A 14,787-nucleotide genomic window follows, 5' to 3' on the forward strand; every position below is an offset into this window, starting at 1 on the left:
CCTGCAAAACTTTGCTGAATGTCACCAGTGCCATCTCGGAAGGGACTGGGCAGAATAAAAGTTCGGCACAGACTAGATGGGCCAAAGGGCCACTTCTGTGTGGTAGTGTTCTATGACTCTAACAGGGAATAGGTGCATCAGTTCAAGATTATACACGACGAACTTGAAGCAGGTTCTGGATGGGAGGAGGGAGGAGGGTCAGGAGGGTCAGGAGGGTCACTGGGGAGCAGTGGAACATATTGTAAAACTCAGCCATAAAACAATAGAAAGTTGTGTTAAACAATGTCATTTTTATTGGTTCAGAATCTGACCTTTTGTCAGATTTTGCAAGGCATCAGACCGCACAAAGGATTACGAGGTTTCTTTTCTGTGCCTTAAAGATACTTATCAGGAGCGCTGTGTACGCAGGGCTCTTAGCATTGTCAATGCCATCCATCCAACAATCTCTTTGACTCTTTACTATCAGGCAGGAGCTACACTAGCACTAGCACAAGAACTATTAGGGTGGTAAAAAGCTTTTACCCCCCCCACCCCCCCAAGCCATAAGACTACTGAGCTCACTGCCACAATCCAGGTCTCATCATCACACACGAAGTACCAGTACCATTATACTGTTTACTTTTTAAATTGCATGGTATATGTACCTTATTATTTGTTAATTGATTTGTGATAATATTATTTGATGTGTTGTGTATGTGAGTTATATGTACTATGTTGTGCACCTTGGTCTGGAAAAATGTTGGTGGCATATGTGTGTATGGTTGAATGACAATAAATTTAACTTGAATTTGAAGTTTTCCTCTTCACCCCACCCCTAGCCACTCTCCACCGTTGTCACCAACACTTACGCTGTTCTGGAACGTATTCAAGCACAGTACGAGTCACATTTTACTGGTCCGACCCAGAAGCTTACCTGATTCCAGCAGCATTTTGGCAAACATTGGACTCAGAGGAAATTCAGCCATGCGTAAGCCGAGGGGATCGGTAAGGAAGCATTGATCATTCAAACCTGCAACCAGCACACAGAAAAATCCTGTAACTAATGAGGTGACTTGCAACCCAGTAACATACTCAAGGTGGTGTGGCCAACACATGCTACTATCAGTTATGTATTTGTGCTCATGAAATCCTGGAGAAATAATAAACACAGTAGATCCTGCAGATGCTGGAAATCCAGAGCAACACACACAAAATGCTGGAGGAGCTCAGCAGGTCAGGGAAAGGAATAAAGAGTTGATATTTCGGGTCGAGACCATTCATCAGGACTGGAAGGGAAAGAGGCCGGAATAATAAGGTGGGGGAAGGGACAGAGTACAGGAAGGGTCTGGGCTCTAAACTGACTGTTTATTCCTTTCCATAGATGCTGCCTGACCTGCTGAGTTCCTCCAACATTTTTCAAAGATTCAAAGTACATTTATTTATCATAATATGAAAACAGAACATAACTTTAAGATTTGTGCTTCTGCTAGCAGCCACGAAACAAAGAAATCCCACGGAACCAGTTTAAAGAAAACGTTGAATGCCCAACATGTCAAAAGAGAATAAATCGCACAAATGACTAAAAGCGAGTGAACAACACATAGAATAACAGGCATCAAACCAGAGGTCCAGGGGTATTCAGTTCAGTTCAGTTCACCTCCACACCGCTAACCAACTGCAGCCTGCGAAGCTTTCGCCAAGGTGCCCCAGTCACACCGATTGGCCCAAACCAATCAAAGACAGCAAAAATCAGAATCCCGAAACACGTGCACCATCAACTTCAAATTCCACCAAAATGAACCCAAAGCCATGGGCCTCGCTGATGAATCCTTGCAATGTAAAACCCAAGATTCCTGCACTTTCCTCCAACTGCAGCTACTGAGAGGGCAAGGAAGACTGGCCAAATGCAGGCAGACGGCGCAAAACACCTGACTACCCTCAGTTCTTGTCCTCATCGATTTCAAACTTGTTCGATGCCTCAGTCTGAGTGAAGCAATGGAGTCAATCATGGGCTCGCACCACATCTCCCGGCTTCCAAGCTACACACTCTGCTCCCAACCTCAGAGACAGCAAAGTGCTAGAATGCTGAATCAGCTTCAACACACCATCAAAATGTAGATCGTAGGTTCCAATTGCATATAGCTTAGTAGAAGTATAGTAAGTAGCTTTGTGAACTGTCTGCAGGACGTCACCATTGGTCACGTAGTTTGCTGCTGCTATCTTGAACAGAACATATACTCAGGACATAGAACATAGAAATTACACCAAATTACAGGCCCTTCGGCCCACAATGTTGTGCTGACCATGTAACCTACTCTTGAGACTGCCTAGAATTTCCCTAGCACATAGCCCTCTATTTTTCTATTTTGTGCATCTTTCCCTGAAAATGAATAATGTAGCTTCCGCTTCCCTTCAGTGTGAAGTCAAATAGCAGAAATGACTGACAAGAAATCTGTCAGTTAGCTTTGTAAACAGATTTAGATCAAGGGCTTTCTCTCCAAACAACTTAACATGACAATAAAACAGACTTCTGAGATTTACTTTCAATCCGGAATAGTGACAAGTGTCTTGGCATTAAGGTCTTGAATGAGTTTGGTACAGCATTCAAGACTGTAACTCCACTGTAATGAACACTCAATCAAAATTCAAAAGCAATTTAATACTTGTACAGTAACTCAGATCAGCTCAGAATATCTTATATTCAGATTCATTTACTTACTTCTTATTTGGAGATACAGTGCAGAACAGGTCCTTCCAGCCCAATGGGTCACACCGTCCAGCAACCCACCTATCCAACACTAGCTTAATCACAGGACAATTTACAAAGACCAATTAATCTGCTAATCAGTATGTCTTTGGACCATGGGAGGAAACCTGAGCACCCACAGGAAACCCACACATCAATGGGGAGGAATGTACAAACAGATGAACTCCGAACTCTGACGCCTCAAGTTGTAATAGCATCGTGCTAACTACTACCCTACCGTGGCGCCCCACACGAATGACGTTCAAACATACAGTGAAATGGGTTGTTTGCGTAAACAACCAACACAGTCGAGTACATGCTGGGGGCAGTCCGCAAGGGTTGCCGCAAATTCTGGTGCTGACGTTGCTCAGCAGAACAACACAAGCAGCAGCAGCAGCAACAACAAAACAGAACAACACAACAAAACAAACCCCTTTCCCACCCTCCTACCCACACACACACAGACAGCCCTGCAAACGCAGGACAGTGCTTTAAAGCTAGTGACGTAAATGGATATGGAGTGATTGCAAGAAAGGAACAGTGGAAGCCGATCTGCACCCAGATGTGCCGGTGGCGATGATCTGGGACTCTGTTAGTGATACTGATTGCATGAAAGATAAATCACAGCAAGAAGACCAAAGGTAACTCCCCTGCCCTTCTTTGAAATAGTTTCACCAGATGCTTCATTTGTTTAGAAATAAAGTGTGGTAACAGGCCCTTCCAGCCCAACAAGCAAGTGCCACCCCATTACACCCATGTGACCAATTCACCTATTAACATGGGAGCAAGTCCAAGTACCTGGAGGAAACCACATGGACACAGGGAGAACATGCAAACTCCTTACGGACAGCAATGGAATTGGACCCATGTCGCTGGCACCGTAATAGACTTATGCTGACCACTAAGCTACTGGTCTGTTTCTTTTCTTTGACATGAGAGGGCAGAGAACATGCCTCAGTTTACTGCCTCACCCAAGAAGAGGATGCGTCCAACAGTGTTGCTATCCCTCAGTGCTGCACTGGTGCATCAACCTGCTTGCTGAATTCAAACAAACCCAGAAATCTGGTGACTCAGAGGATGCTAGAAACTGCTCTGTGGCTGTCGGATCTGAATCAATTTCCCCCATTACGAGGGGCATAATTTACAGATCTTACGCTTGTATGTATGTTGGGTATGATGGCAATTATTTTGTTGTCACATCCCTCATGTGCCTTTCTTCAGATGAAACTTAAGCAAAGGTAACAATCCCATGTACGAGTGAATTGAGTCCTTGCTACTCTACTATGTTTATGGATTTTTAAAAAGCAGTGTTTCCCAACCTGGGGTCCACAGACTCCTTGGTAATTGGCAAAGCTCCATGGCATAAAAAAGTTTGGGAACACCTCATTTAGAGAAACAGCATGGTAACGGGCCTTTTCCATCCAACAAACACGCGCCACCCAATTATACGTGTGACCAAATAAGGGGGGGGGGGAGGGAGAGAGGGAAGGGGTGGGGGAGATGGGGGAGGGGGAAAGCAAGGTACTCAAGCAAAAGCAAAAATAGAAAATATGCTGGAAAAACTCATCCAGAAGGGCAGCATCCTATGGAAAGAGAAACAGTCAACATTTCAGGTTTGCGACCCTTTATCAGAACAGATTCTGCCTGCCTTGTTGAGTTTCTCCAGCATTTTCTCCTTTTCAGCATCTGCAATATTCTGACTTCTAGGATACCAAATCTAGTTGCTTTGGTCCTGAAGCTAGCTGGATATCTCCCGTGGCATTTCCTTTTCAAAATTGTCGAAGGAGAAGGTGAAATTCCAAGTATATCCTTACCTCCTAGTGCATAAAGCAGTTCTAGGGCCTGGACCATTGACTGGGCTGGAGGAGGCTGTGAACAGAACAAAGAATACACTGGTGTTTGCCTTATTCCATGCCTATTATAACCTCACCAATACTATAGCATACCTATACTTAAAGTCAGCTATACAAACTAGAAGCCTTGCATTTGCAGGTAATGGAGGATAGCTGTAACAGTTTTTTTGAAGTGTCTTAATGTCACCAAAGTGTCATATCATCTGTATCAGTGTGCATACTTCTGCACTACCCTACACACCGCTCATAGTAACACATACTGTATGCCCCACACATTTCACAGCAGTGTTCTGATATCCCCCTGTACCTCTGTGTAAGGCTCTAATGTGCACCAGATCTTCACTTTAACACTGCACACATATTTCACTGTGATATTCTTGTTCTTTCAACACCACAACGCTCTGTGATATGCCCCTCAATTTTCACTGTAAAATTCTTTGATCTGGTCCCCCACATCTAACACTCTGCCTTCCTCTCTGCAAGTCTGACATGTTTCACTTAGGCTTATGAAGTGGGTCACGACCTCAATACTTAACGTCGGAAAATGCTTTTCACTCGAGTATTAGCCTTACATTTTTCATTGTAAAACTCTTTAAGTATTCTTGATACCATCCAGCAGTGCTCTCTCATTTCTTCTATCTTTCTCTCTACAATTTGATACAATGCCTTCCCTCCAACTCATGAAAATCAATTCGCTTTGGATACCCTATCCATAAACCAATCAACCGCTCTGAACTGGACAGCAGTGCCATTACAAAAGGCGGCACATCAGCGCCTCTACTTTCTTAGAAGTTTGCACAGATTCTCCATGTCATTTAAAATTTTGTTAAGCTTTTATGGAGTTTCCTGACTGGTTGTATCAATGGCCTGGTATGAAAACACCAAAGCCCAAGAATGGAAAAGTCAACAAAAAGTAGTGGATCCAGCCCAGTCCATTACAGGCAAAGCCCTCCCAACCATTGAGCACATCTACAAATGAGAAAGCAGCATCCATTATCAAGGAACCCACCATCCAGGCCACGCTTTCTTCTCACTACTGCCATTGGGAAAGAGATATAGAAGCCTTAGGTCCCACACCACCAGCTTCAGGAACACTTATTACCCTTCAGCCACCAGGCCCCTGAACCAACGTGGATAACTTCACTTACTTCAACACTGAATTGATTTCACAAATTATGGACTCACTTTCAAGGACTCTACAACTCATGCTCTCCATTTAATTATCTACCCATTTATTTACAACTCATGTTCTCAGTATTATCTATTTATTATTATTTGTTTCTATTTTGTTTGCACAGATTGTGTTCTTTTGCAGATTGGTTGTTTGCCAGTCTTTGTGGGTAGTTTTTCATTGAATCGATTGTATTTCTCTGTTCCACTGTGAATACCTGCAAGAAAATGAATCTCAAGGTGACAGATGTGTACTTTGATAATAGATTTATTTTGAACTTTAAAATCTTTTTAGCTTTAAGATCAACCCAACAACTATAAAATCAAACTTACTAAAATAAATTGAGACTAAAATAAATTTTAGTCAGGAATAGGGACATAGGTTTTTTTTAGTCTAGATCTGTCCATTGTTTGCGGGATGCCCTCCCTAATGAAACTCAGACATCCTTCTGGACGAGAATGGTGGCAAGTCTGTAAACAACTTCTCCACTTCTGCTTCCCTTCAATTTCCAAGGGTCACTTTCTGCACAAATTATGCCTCAGTGGTTGCTGTATTTCAATCCTTCACATGGTATGACTTGTCATGCCCCCTTTACTGTCCATCCCTCATTGCTCTGCAAGTGAAGAGGCAGGTTAGAGACGACAACTCGGAAAGGTCTGGAAGGCCAGAGCGGGGAAGTACAGCTGATTTCCTTCACTAAATGACATTAATGAATGAGGTGAAGTTTTCTGACAGTCTAGTGGCTTCAGAGTTCCCATGACTGATTTTAGCATTCATTCTAGATTTTCTTTTTTCAAAATTTAAATTCTCTAACAGCTCTGATGGTTTTGAAAACGAGCTGCTGAGGCAACTCACAGGTTTGGCAACATACGTGGAGGGGAAAGGACTGGTGCTATTTCGGCTTGAGACACCTTCCTTTGGCCCCGGATGTCCATTGTCCATTTCTCCTCTCAGTTGCTACCTGTTCTCATTCATCACCTGCTAGTTTGTACTCTTTCCCCTCCCCCACCTTCTTATTCTGGCTTCTGCCCTCTTCCTTTCCAGTACTGATGAAGGGTCTTGGCCTGAAACATTGACTGTTTATTCGCCTCTATAGATGCTGCCTGACCTGTTGAGCTCTCCAGCAGTTCCCTTAAACACAGGAGATACTACAGATCTGGAAATCCATAGCAACTACACAAAATGCTGGAGGAAGATAGGTGGAAAAGATAAAGGGCTGAAGAAGGAATCTGATAGACAGTGGACCATGGAGAAAGGGAAGATGGAGGGGCATCAAAGGGAAGTGAAGGGCAGGTGAGGAAAAGAGAAGGGGTGAGAGGGGAGCCAGAATGGAGAATGGAAAAGGGAGAAGTGGGTGAGGGGGGAGAAATTACTGAAAGTTGAAGAAATTGATGCTCACGCCATTAGGCTAGAGGCTACCCAAATGAAATATGAGGTTTAGTTCCTCCAACCTGAGTGTGGCATTAGAGAAGACCATGGACTAACATGTTGGAATGGGAATGGGAGGCCAAACTGAAATGAGTAATCTCGCCTTTTGAGGTGGACAGAGCAAAGGTGGTCGATGAAATGGTTCCCTGAACTGCATCAGGTCTCACCAATGTAGAGGATGAGTAGGTCGCTGCAGCAGACTCAAAGGTGAAGTGTCACCTCACCTGGAAGGCTGTTTGGGGCCCTGAATGCTGGTGAGGGAGGAGGTGTGGGGGCAGGTGTAGCACGTCAGTAAGTGTAGCCGCTCTCTTCCCGCTCCGGATCCCAGCATCGGCAGTCTCTTGTATCTCCATGATGTAACTTGAACCCGAGTGTCAAGATCAGTGGTCCTGACTCGGCTATTGTTTCAGCAACATACCCATTATGCTGCTGCACCCCGAACTAGACAATAAAAATTCCTGTTCCTCTGGTGGCACAGCGGATAGTAGCATAGCAGAATGCAGTCAATGTTGGAAATCTAAACACAAAACACTAAATGCTGGGAAACTCTCAGCGGGGTAGTTAGCACCTATAGAGAGAAAATCAATGAGGGATCAATCTGTTGAAAAGAGCGCTTTCTGGTACAATTTTTTTCCCTCTCTCCTAATACTGAGTTCTATCCAATATTTTATTGCTTTATTGTTGTTGCTTATTCATAGCAATTAAGCCTCTTTGAATTTGCAGTTGCTTGTGCATTCGGTATACATACCTCTGCAATCAGAACATTTTATCAAGTGTTCTCAGTTCTTTGAACCGCAACACATCAGCACACATTGATGCACAAATACAGAAATTCCACTGTCAACACTAAGTCAATTATCTTAATGTCAGAGGGTGACTTTTTAATGTCTAAGGACAGAGCTACACACACACAAATGCTGGCGGAACTCAGCCAGTCTGGCAGCCTCTAAGGAAAGGAATAAACCGTCGACGTGTTGGGCTGAGACCGTTCATTATATTGACATAAACTCAATAGTTTTTCGAGAATGTTATCAAGAAAGTGGATGAAGGCAAGGCAGTGGATGTTGTCTACATTGACTTTAGCAAGGCCTATGGCAAGGTTCCAGATCGAGGGTTGGTCAAGACGGGTTCAGTCTCTTGGCATTCATGATCAGGTAGTAAATTGGCTTCGACATTGGCTTTGTCGAAGAAGCCAGAGAGTGGTTGTCTCTGACCGGAGGCTTGTGACTAGTGGTGTGCCGGAGGGATCGGTGCTGGATCCATTGTTATTTATATCAATGATCTGGATGATAATGTGGTAAGCTGGATCAGCACATTTGCAGATGACGTCGAAATTTGCGGAAGACTGTCAAAGCTTGCAGTAGAATCTAGACCAGCTGGAAAAATGAGTTGAAAAATGGCAGATGGAATTCAATGCAGACAAGTGCGAGGTGTTGCACTTTGGGAGGACCAACCAGGGTAGATCTTACACAGTGAGAGGTAGGGCACTGAAAGTGTGGTAAAACAGAGGGATCTGTGAACACAGATCTATAATTCCTTGAAGGTGCCATTACAAGTAGATAGGGTCATAAAAAGCTTTTGGCACATTGGCTTTCATAAATCCAAGTATTGAATAAAGCAGTTGGGGTGTTAAGTTGAGATTATATAAAATCTTGGTGACACCTATTTTGGAGTATCGTGCGTGGTTTTGGTCACCTACCTACATGAATAATGTAAATAAGATTGAAATAGTTCAGTGAAAATTTGCAAGCATGTTGCCAGGTCTGGAGGTCCTGAGTTACAGGGAAAGGTTAAACAGGTTAGGACTTTATTACTTGGAACACAGAAGATTGAGAGTGGATTTGATAGGAGTATACAAAATTATAAGGGGTATAGATATAGTAAATGTAAGTTCGCTTTTCAACTAAGATTGAGATTACAACTAAAGGTCATGGGTTAAGGGTGAAAGGTGAAATGTTCAAGGGGAACATGAGAAGGAATTTCTTCACTCAGACGGTGGTGAGAGTGTGGAACGAGCTGCCAGTGCAAGTAGTGGATGTGGGGGTCGATTTCAACATTGAAAAGACATTCGGATAGGTACACGAATGAGAGGAGTATGGAGGATTATGGTCTGGGTGCAGGATGATGGGACTAAACAGATCAATGGTTTAGCACAGACTAGATGGGCCAAAGGGCCTGTTTCTAACTGTTCTATCACTCTATGACTCTTCTGTTAGAGTTTTAATGTCCTTTGCCAGAGTCTGAATATTGAGCTATACATATAAAATGCTGGAGAAATTCAGCAGATCAGGCACCATCTATGGAAAGGAATAAACAGTTGACATTTTGGGCCGAGACCCTTCATCAGGACTGGAAGCTAAAGGCAAGAGTTGCCATGGAAATGGAACTCTTGCTTCTTGAATCATGTCCTGATTCAAAGCTACCTTGATTAAAAGAATGAGGAGGATCTCATTGAAACCCTTCGAATATTGAAAGACCCAGATAGAATGGATGTGGGGAGGATGTTTTCGATAGTGGGGGGCTCTAGGATCAGAGGACATAGCTCAGAATACAAGGATGTCCCTTTATTAGAGAGATGAGGAGGAACTTATTTTTCCAGAGGGTGGTGAATCTGTGGAATTCATTGCCAGGGAGGTCAAATCATTGGCTACATTTAAAGTGGAGATTGATAGGTTCTTGATTAGTGAGGGCATCAAAAAGAAAAGGCAGGAGAATGGAGTTGAGAGGGATAATGAATAAGCCATGATGGAATGAAGGAACAGACTTGATGGGCCAAATGGCTTAATTCTGTCTTATTGTATTGTACAGCCAGCCCTTCAAAATGCACTGAGCTAATCGTGTGAACTGCAACAAATTCCTCCGTGGAGCTTAAATCATAAACTTCACATTTCAGTTTTCAGGCCCCATGCACAGGATTATGTTCACTTGGTAATAAATAGATGTTAGGTCAAGGTATGGTAATTACTTACAGACAGAAAATTAAACCTCAGCACATTGTCAATGCCCAGTGCTTTCAGCTGAAGGATGACTGGGGCAAGGTTGCTGCGCTGCATCTCTGGCACTGTGGATTCCGGAAGCTTCTCAAATGTTTCCTCTAAAGACATAGCAAAAATCAGTTAATGTTCTGAAGTCTGCAGTTCAAACTCTGCCAGGCTGTATTCTTACTTTTTTTTTCCCCTATGCTGCTGGTGCAAGGAAATTACCGTACTTCTTCGATTTAATCTGCAATACTTGCTTCAGAACAGGGAACAATGTACAGAAATTGCATTGGGAAACTGTAAATAATACATTTCAGCAGTCTGATTCGCTCTCTCTCCCAAGAGTAGATCCAACAAGCTACAGAAGGACTTAAGACAGATTAGGAGGATGTGCAAAGAAATGGCAGATGAAATACAGTGTCAAGAAATGTATAATCATGCACCTTGGTAGGAAAAATGAATGGGTTGACTATTTTCTAAATGGAAGATAAATACAAAAATCTGAAGCACAAAGGGACTTGGAAGTCCTTGTGCAGGATTGTATAAAGATTAATTTGCAGGTTGAGTCTATGGTGAGGAAAGCAAATGCAATGTTAGCATTTATTTCAAGAGGACTTGAATATAAAAGCAAGGATGTAATGTTGAGACATTATAAAACACTGGTGAAGCCTCACTTGGAGCACTGTGAGCAGTTTTAGGCCCCTATCTTTGAAAGGATGTGCTGACACTGAAGAGGTTCAAAGGAGGTTCACGAAAATGATTCCAGATTGAACAGCTTGGCATATAGAGAGCGTTTGATGGCTCTAGGCCTGTATTCACCAGAACTCAGAAGAATGAGGGGTAACCTCTTTGAAACCTATCAAATGTTGAAAGGCCTCGATAGAGTGGGTGTGGAGAGAATATTTCCTATGGTGGGAGAGTCTAGGACCACAGGACAAAGCCTCAGAAAAGAGGGGTGTCTTTATAGAACAGAGATGAAGAGGAACTTCTTTAGCCAGAGAGTGGTGAATCTGTGGAATTCATTGTCACAGGCAGCTGTGGAGACCAAGTCTTTATGTTTATTTAAGGCATAGGTTGATAGATTCTTGATTGGTCAGGGCATGAAGGGTTAAGGGGGAAGGCAGAGACTGGGGCTGAGAGGAAAAATGGATCAACCATGATGATATGGCAGAGCAGACTCAATGGACCAAATGGCCTAATTCTGCAGTTACATTTTATGGTCTATATGAAGGCTAAAATTCCTATCCTTATAGAACAGTTCATGATTGTGAACTTCAGGAAAATGCAGACTGACCACTCCCTATTGCACATCAATGGCTCCACCACGGGAGAGACTCAGGTGCACCAGGATTTTGGACAACTCATCACGGATGATCTCACTTGGTCCCTCAACACCACAGCAGTGACTCCGTTTCCTGAGGAGACTGAGGCTCCAACCACCATCCCCCCACCCCCCCGCCATTCTAACCACACTCTACTGGAGACCATCGAGAAGTGTCCTAACCAGTTGGTTGACTGTCTGGTATTGGAATTGCAAAGCATCTGACCACAAGCCCCAGCAACAGATTGGGAGGACTGCTAAAAGAATCATCAGGGTCTCTCTCTCTCTACCATCCAGTTCATATACCAGAAGCACTGCGTTCGCAGAGCTCTCAGTGTTAATAATGACCCCTCCCATCTGTCCTACAACCTCTTTGCCCTCCTACTATCAGGCAGAAGGTACCGCAGTTTAAGAACAAGGACCACCAGGCTGGGCAACAGCTTCCTCCTCTGGATTGTGAGACTCTGAACACCCTGATACCAGCCAGTACACATTATTTATGACAGCACCAGTAAGAGTAACACCGTGTATATTTAACTATATTTAACATTTTTACACTTGTGTATATTGAACTATATGTTGTTTTTACTACAGAATATGATTTTTATTATTATCTGTTAATATCATTCTATGTACTGCATGTGAAATATGTGCTGTGCTTTGCACCTTGGTCCCAGAGGAACATTGTTTCATTTAGTTGTATACATGTGTATGGCTGAATGACAATGGACTTGAATTAGAACTTAAATTTCTTTGGGACAATGTTGCTCCCTATCCCTATTCTTCCACATGGATAAGTTGATTAAGAAGGCACGGGGCACAGGGCACATTTATTCACAAGTTGAGGCATACAAGAGCAGGGAGATCACGCTGGGAACGTGCAGTATAAAAACAACAGTTAGGTAGTAGCTAAAGTACAGTTTTTAGTTCTGGTCACCTTACACCATTGGAAAGTACACACAGCAGATGATACGGTTTGAAAAGCCCAGCTAGATGGACAGCTTGGCTACACTGTGCTTCAATTCCACATTGGAATCTGAACTGAAGAGTATAAAAGTGGATAGGATGAACATGGGCAACCTATTTTCCTCAGCAGAAGGTCAACACGTCAAACTGAGGTCACTGAGAATCAATTACATTTAATGACAAACAGCTGAGGGTAGACAGGTTAAGTTCATTTCCAAAATATAGAGTGGAGACAGAAACTCACACATTAGTTAAGGTCTGAGGACAGAATGTGGTGATTAGTCTGAATTAAATTATATGGGGTAGTAAGGACACAACGGGTTATAAACTCTTCTTCTGTCCTCATTCATTTGAAAGGAACTGTTGAACCTGATTAAAAAAGGTAAAAGGTTAATTTTTCCCTGAAACATTATTTTAATTATTTTATTAATTTGTGTTTGAGTAATTGGATCATTCTAGAAGTTACTTTTAACCCCCTGGCTTATATTACTCAATTTCAAATCAGCTTCAGAATTAAAGTTCAAAGTTCAAAGTAATTTTATTCTCAAAGCACATATATGTCGCTATATATAGCTCTGGGATTCATTTTCTTGTGGGCATACTCAATAAATCCATAATAGATATAATAACCATTAAGAAAATCAATGAAAGACCACACCAACTTGGGTGTTCAAGCAGTGAGCAAAAGACAATACCTTGTGCAAATACAAAAGAAAGAAATAATAATAAAAATAATAAATAAATAAGCAATAAATATCAAGAACATAAGATGAAGATTCCTTGAAATAAGTTCATAGGTTGTGTGAACGTTTCAACGACAGGGGCAAGTGAAGTTGAGTGAACCAGTCTCCTTTGGTTCAAGAGCCTGATGGTTGAAAAGTAACTGTATATGAACCTGGTGGTGTGACTCCCAAGATTCCTGCACCTTCTTCCTGATGGCAGTAGTAAGGAGGGAACAAGCCTTGGGTGGTGGGTGTCCCTGATGATGGATATTGCTTTCCTGCGACAACACTTTGAGTAGATGTGCTCAAAGGTGGGGAGGGCTTTACCCGTGAAGGACCAAGCCGTACCCACTACCTCTTGTAGGATTGGTCGTTCAAGGGCATTGGTGTTTCTGTACCAGGCTGTGATGCAGCCAGTCAGTATACTCTTCACTACACATCTACAGATGTTCGTCAGAGTTTTAGATGTCATGTCGAATCTTCGCAAACCTATAACGAATTTGAAGCATTGCTGTGCTTTTGTCATAATTGTACTTATGTACTGGACTCAGGACAAGTCCTCTGAATTGCTAACACTGAGGAATTTAAAGTTGCTCACCCACGCCACCTCTGATGAGAACTGGCTCATGGAACCCTGGCTTCCTCCTCCTGACGTTAATAATCAGTTGAGTGAGAGGTTGCTGTTGTGGCACCACTTAGCCAGATTTTCAATGCCCCTCCTATATGCTGATTCATCACCACCTTTGATTCAGTGGTGTCATCAGCAAATCTGAATGTGGCATTGGAGCTGTGTTTTACCGCACAGTCGTAACTGGAAAGCGAGTAGAGCAGGGGACTAAGCATACAGCGTTATAGTGTACACAAAGTACACTGCAGATGCTGTGGTCAAATCAAGATGTACAAACAAGCTGGATGAACTCAGCAGGGTCGGGCAGCATCCGTTGAAATGAGCAGTCAACGTTTCGGGCCAAAACCTTTCGTTAGGACTGCAAAAGGAGGGGGCAGGGGCCCTATAAAGAAGGTGGGGAGAGGGTGGAAGGTGCCAAGTGAAAAACCAATCCGAGGAATGATCAAGAGGTGGGGGAGGGGAAGCAGAGAGGGGATAGGCCGGAGAGGTGAAGAAGGAATGTAAGGGGAAAGCACTATGGGTAGTAGAAGAATCATGAGAGAGGTGATAGGCAGCTGGAGGAGGAGGCAGAGTGAAAGTGGGATGGTGGAAGGGAGAGGGAGGGAATTACCAGAAGTTGGAGAATTCGATGTTCATACCAAGAGGCTGGAGACTACCCAGACGGTATATGAGGTGTTGCTCCTCCAACCTGAGTTTGGCCTCATCATGGCGGTAGAGGAGGTCATGTATGGACATATCTGAATGGGAATGTGAAGCAGAGTTGAAGTGGGTGGCAACCGGGAGATCCTGTCTGTTGTGGCGGATGGAGCGGAGGTCGGTCCCCCAATCTGCGTCGGGTCTCGCCGATGTAGAGGAGGCCACACCGGGAGCACCAGATGCAATAGATTACCCCAAAAGACTCAGAAGTGAAGTGTTGCCTCACCTGGAAGGACTGTTTGGGGCCCTGAATGGTGGTAAGAGAGGAGGTGTAGGGACAGGTGTAGCACTTACACTTG

The 14,787-nt window shown here is 43.3% G+C and overlaps 1 protein-coding gene across 1 annotated transcript in view; it reads right to left on the reverse strand.

The window, feature by feature from the left end:
* dhx35 (DEAH-box helicase 35) overlaps positions 1-14,787 on the reverse strand; it is a 111,139-nt gene that overhangs the window by 20,468 nt on the left and 75,884 nt on the right. Inside the window, exons 13-15 of the mRNA XM_059980829.1 lie at positions 10,147-10,271; positions 4,540-4,594; positions 914-1,009 (exon numbers count right to left, since the gene is read on the reverse strand). Coding sequence (XP_059836812.1) covers positions 914-1,009; positions 4,540-4,594; positions 10,147-10,271 — 276 coding nt within the window. The remainder of the gene's footprint in view (positions 1-913; positions 1,010-4,539; positions 4,595-10,146; positions 10,272-14,787) is intronic.

This window comes from Hypanus sabinus, chromosome 9 (genome assembly GCF_030144855.1).
Source record: "Hypanus sabinus isolate sHypSab1 chromosome 9, sHypSab1.hap1, whole genome shotgun sequence".
In the NCBI taxonomy this organism is placed as follows: Eukaryota; Metazoa; Chordata; class Chondrichthyes; order Myliobatiformes; family Dasyatidae; genus Hypanus; species Hypanus sabinus.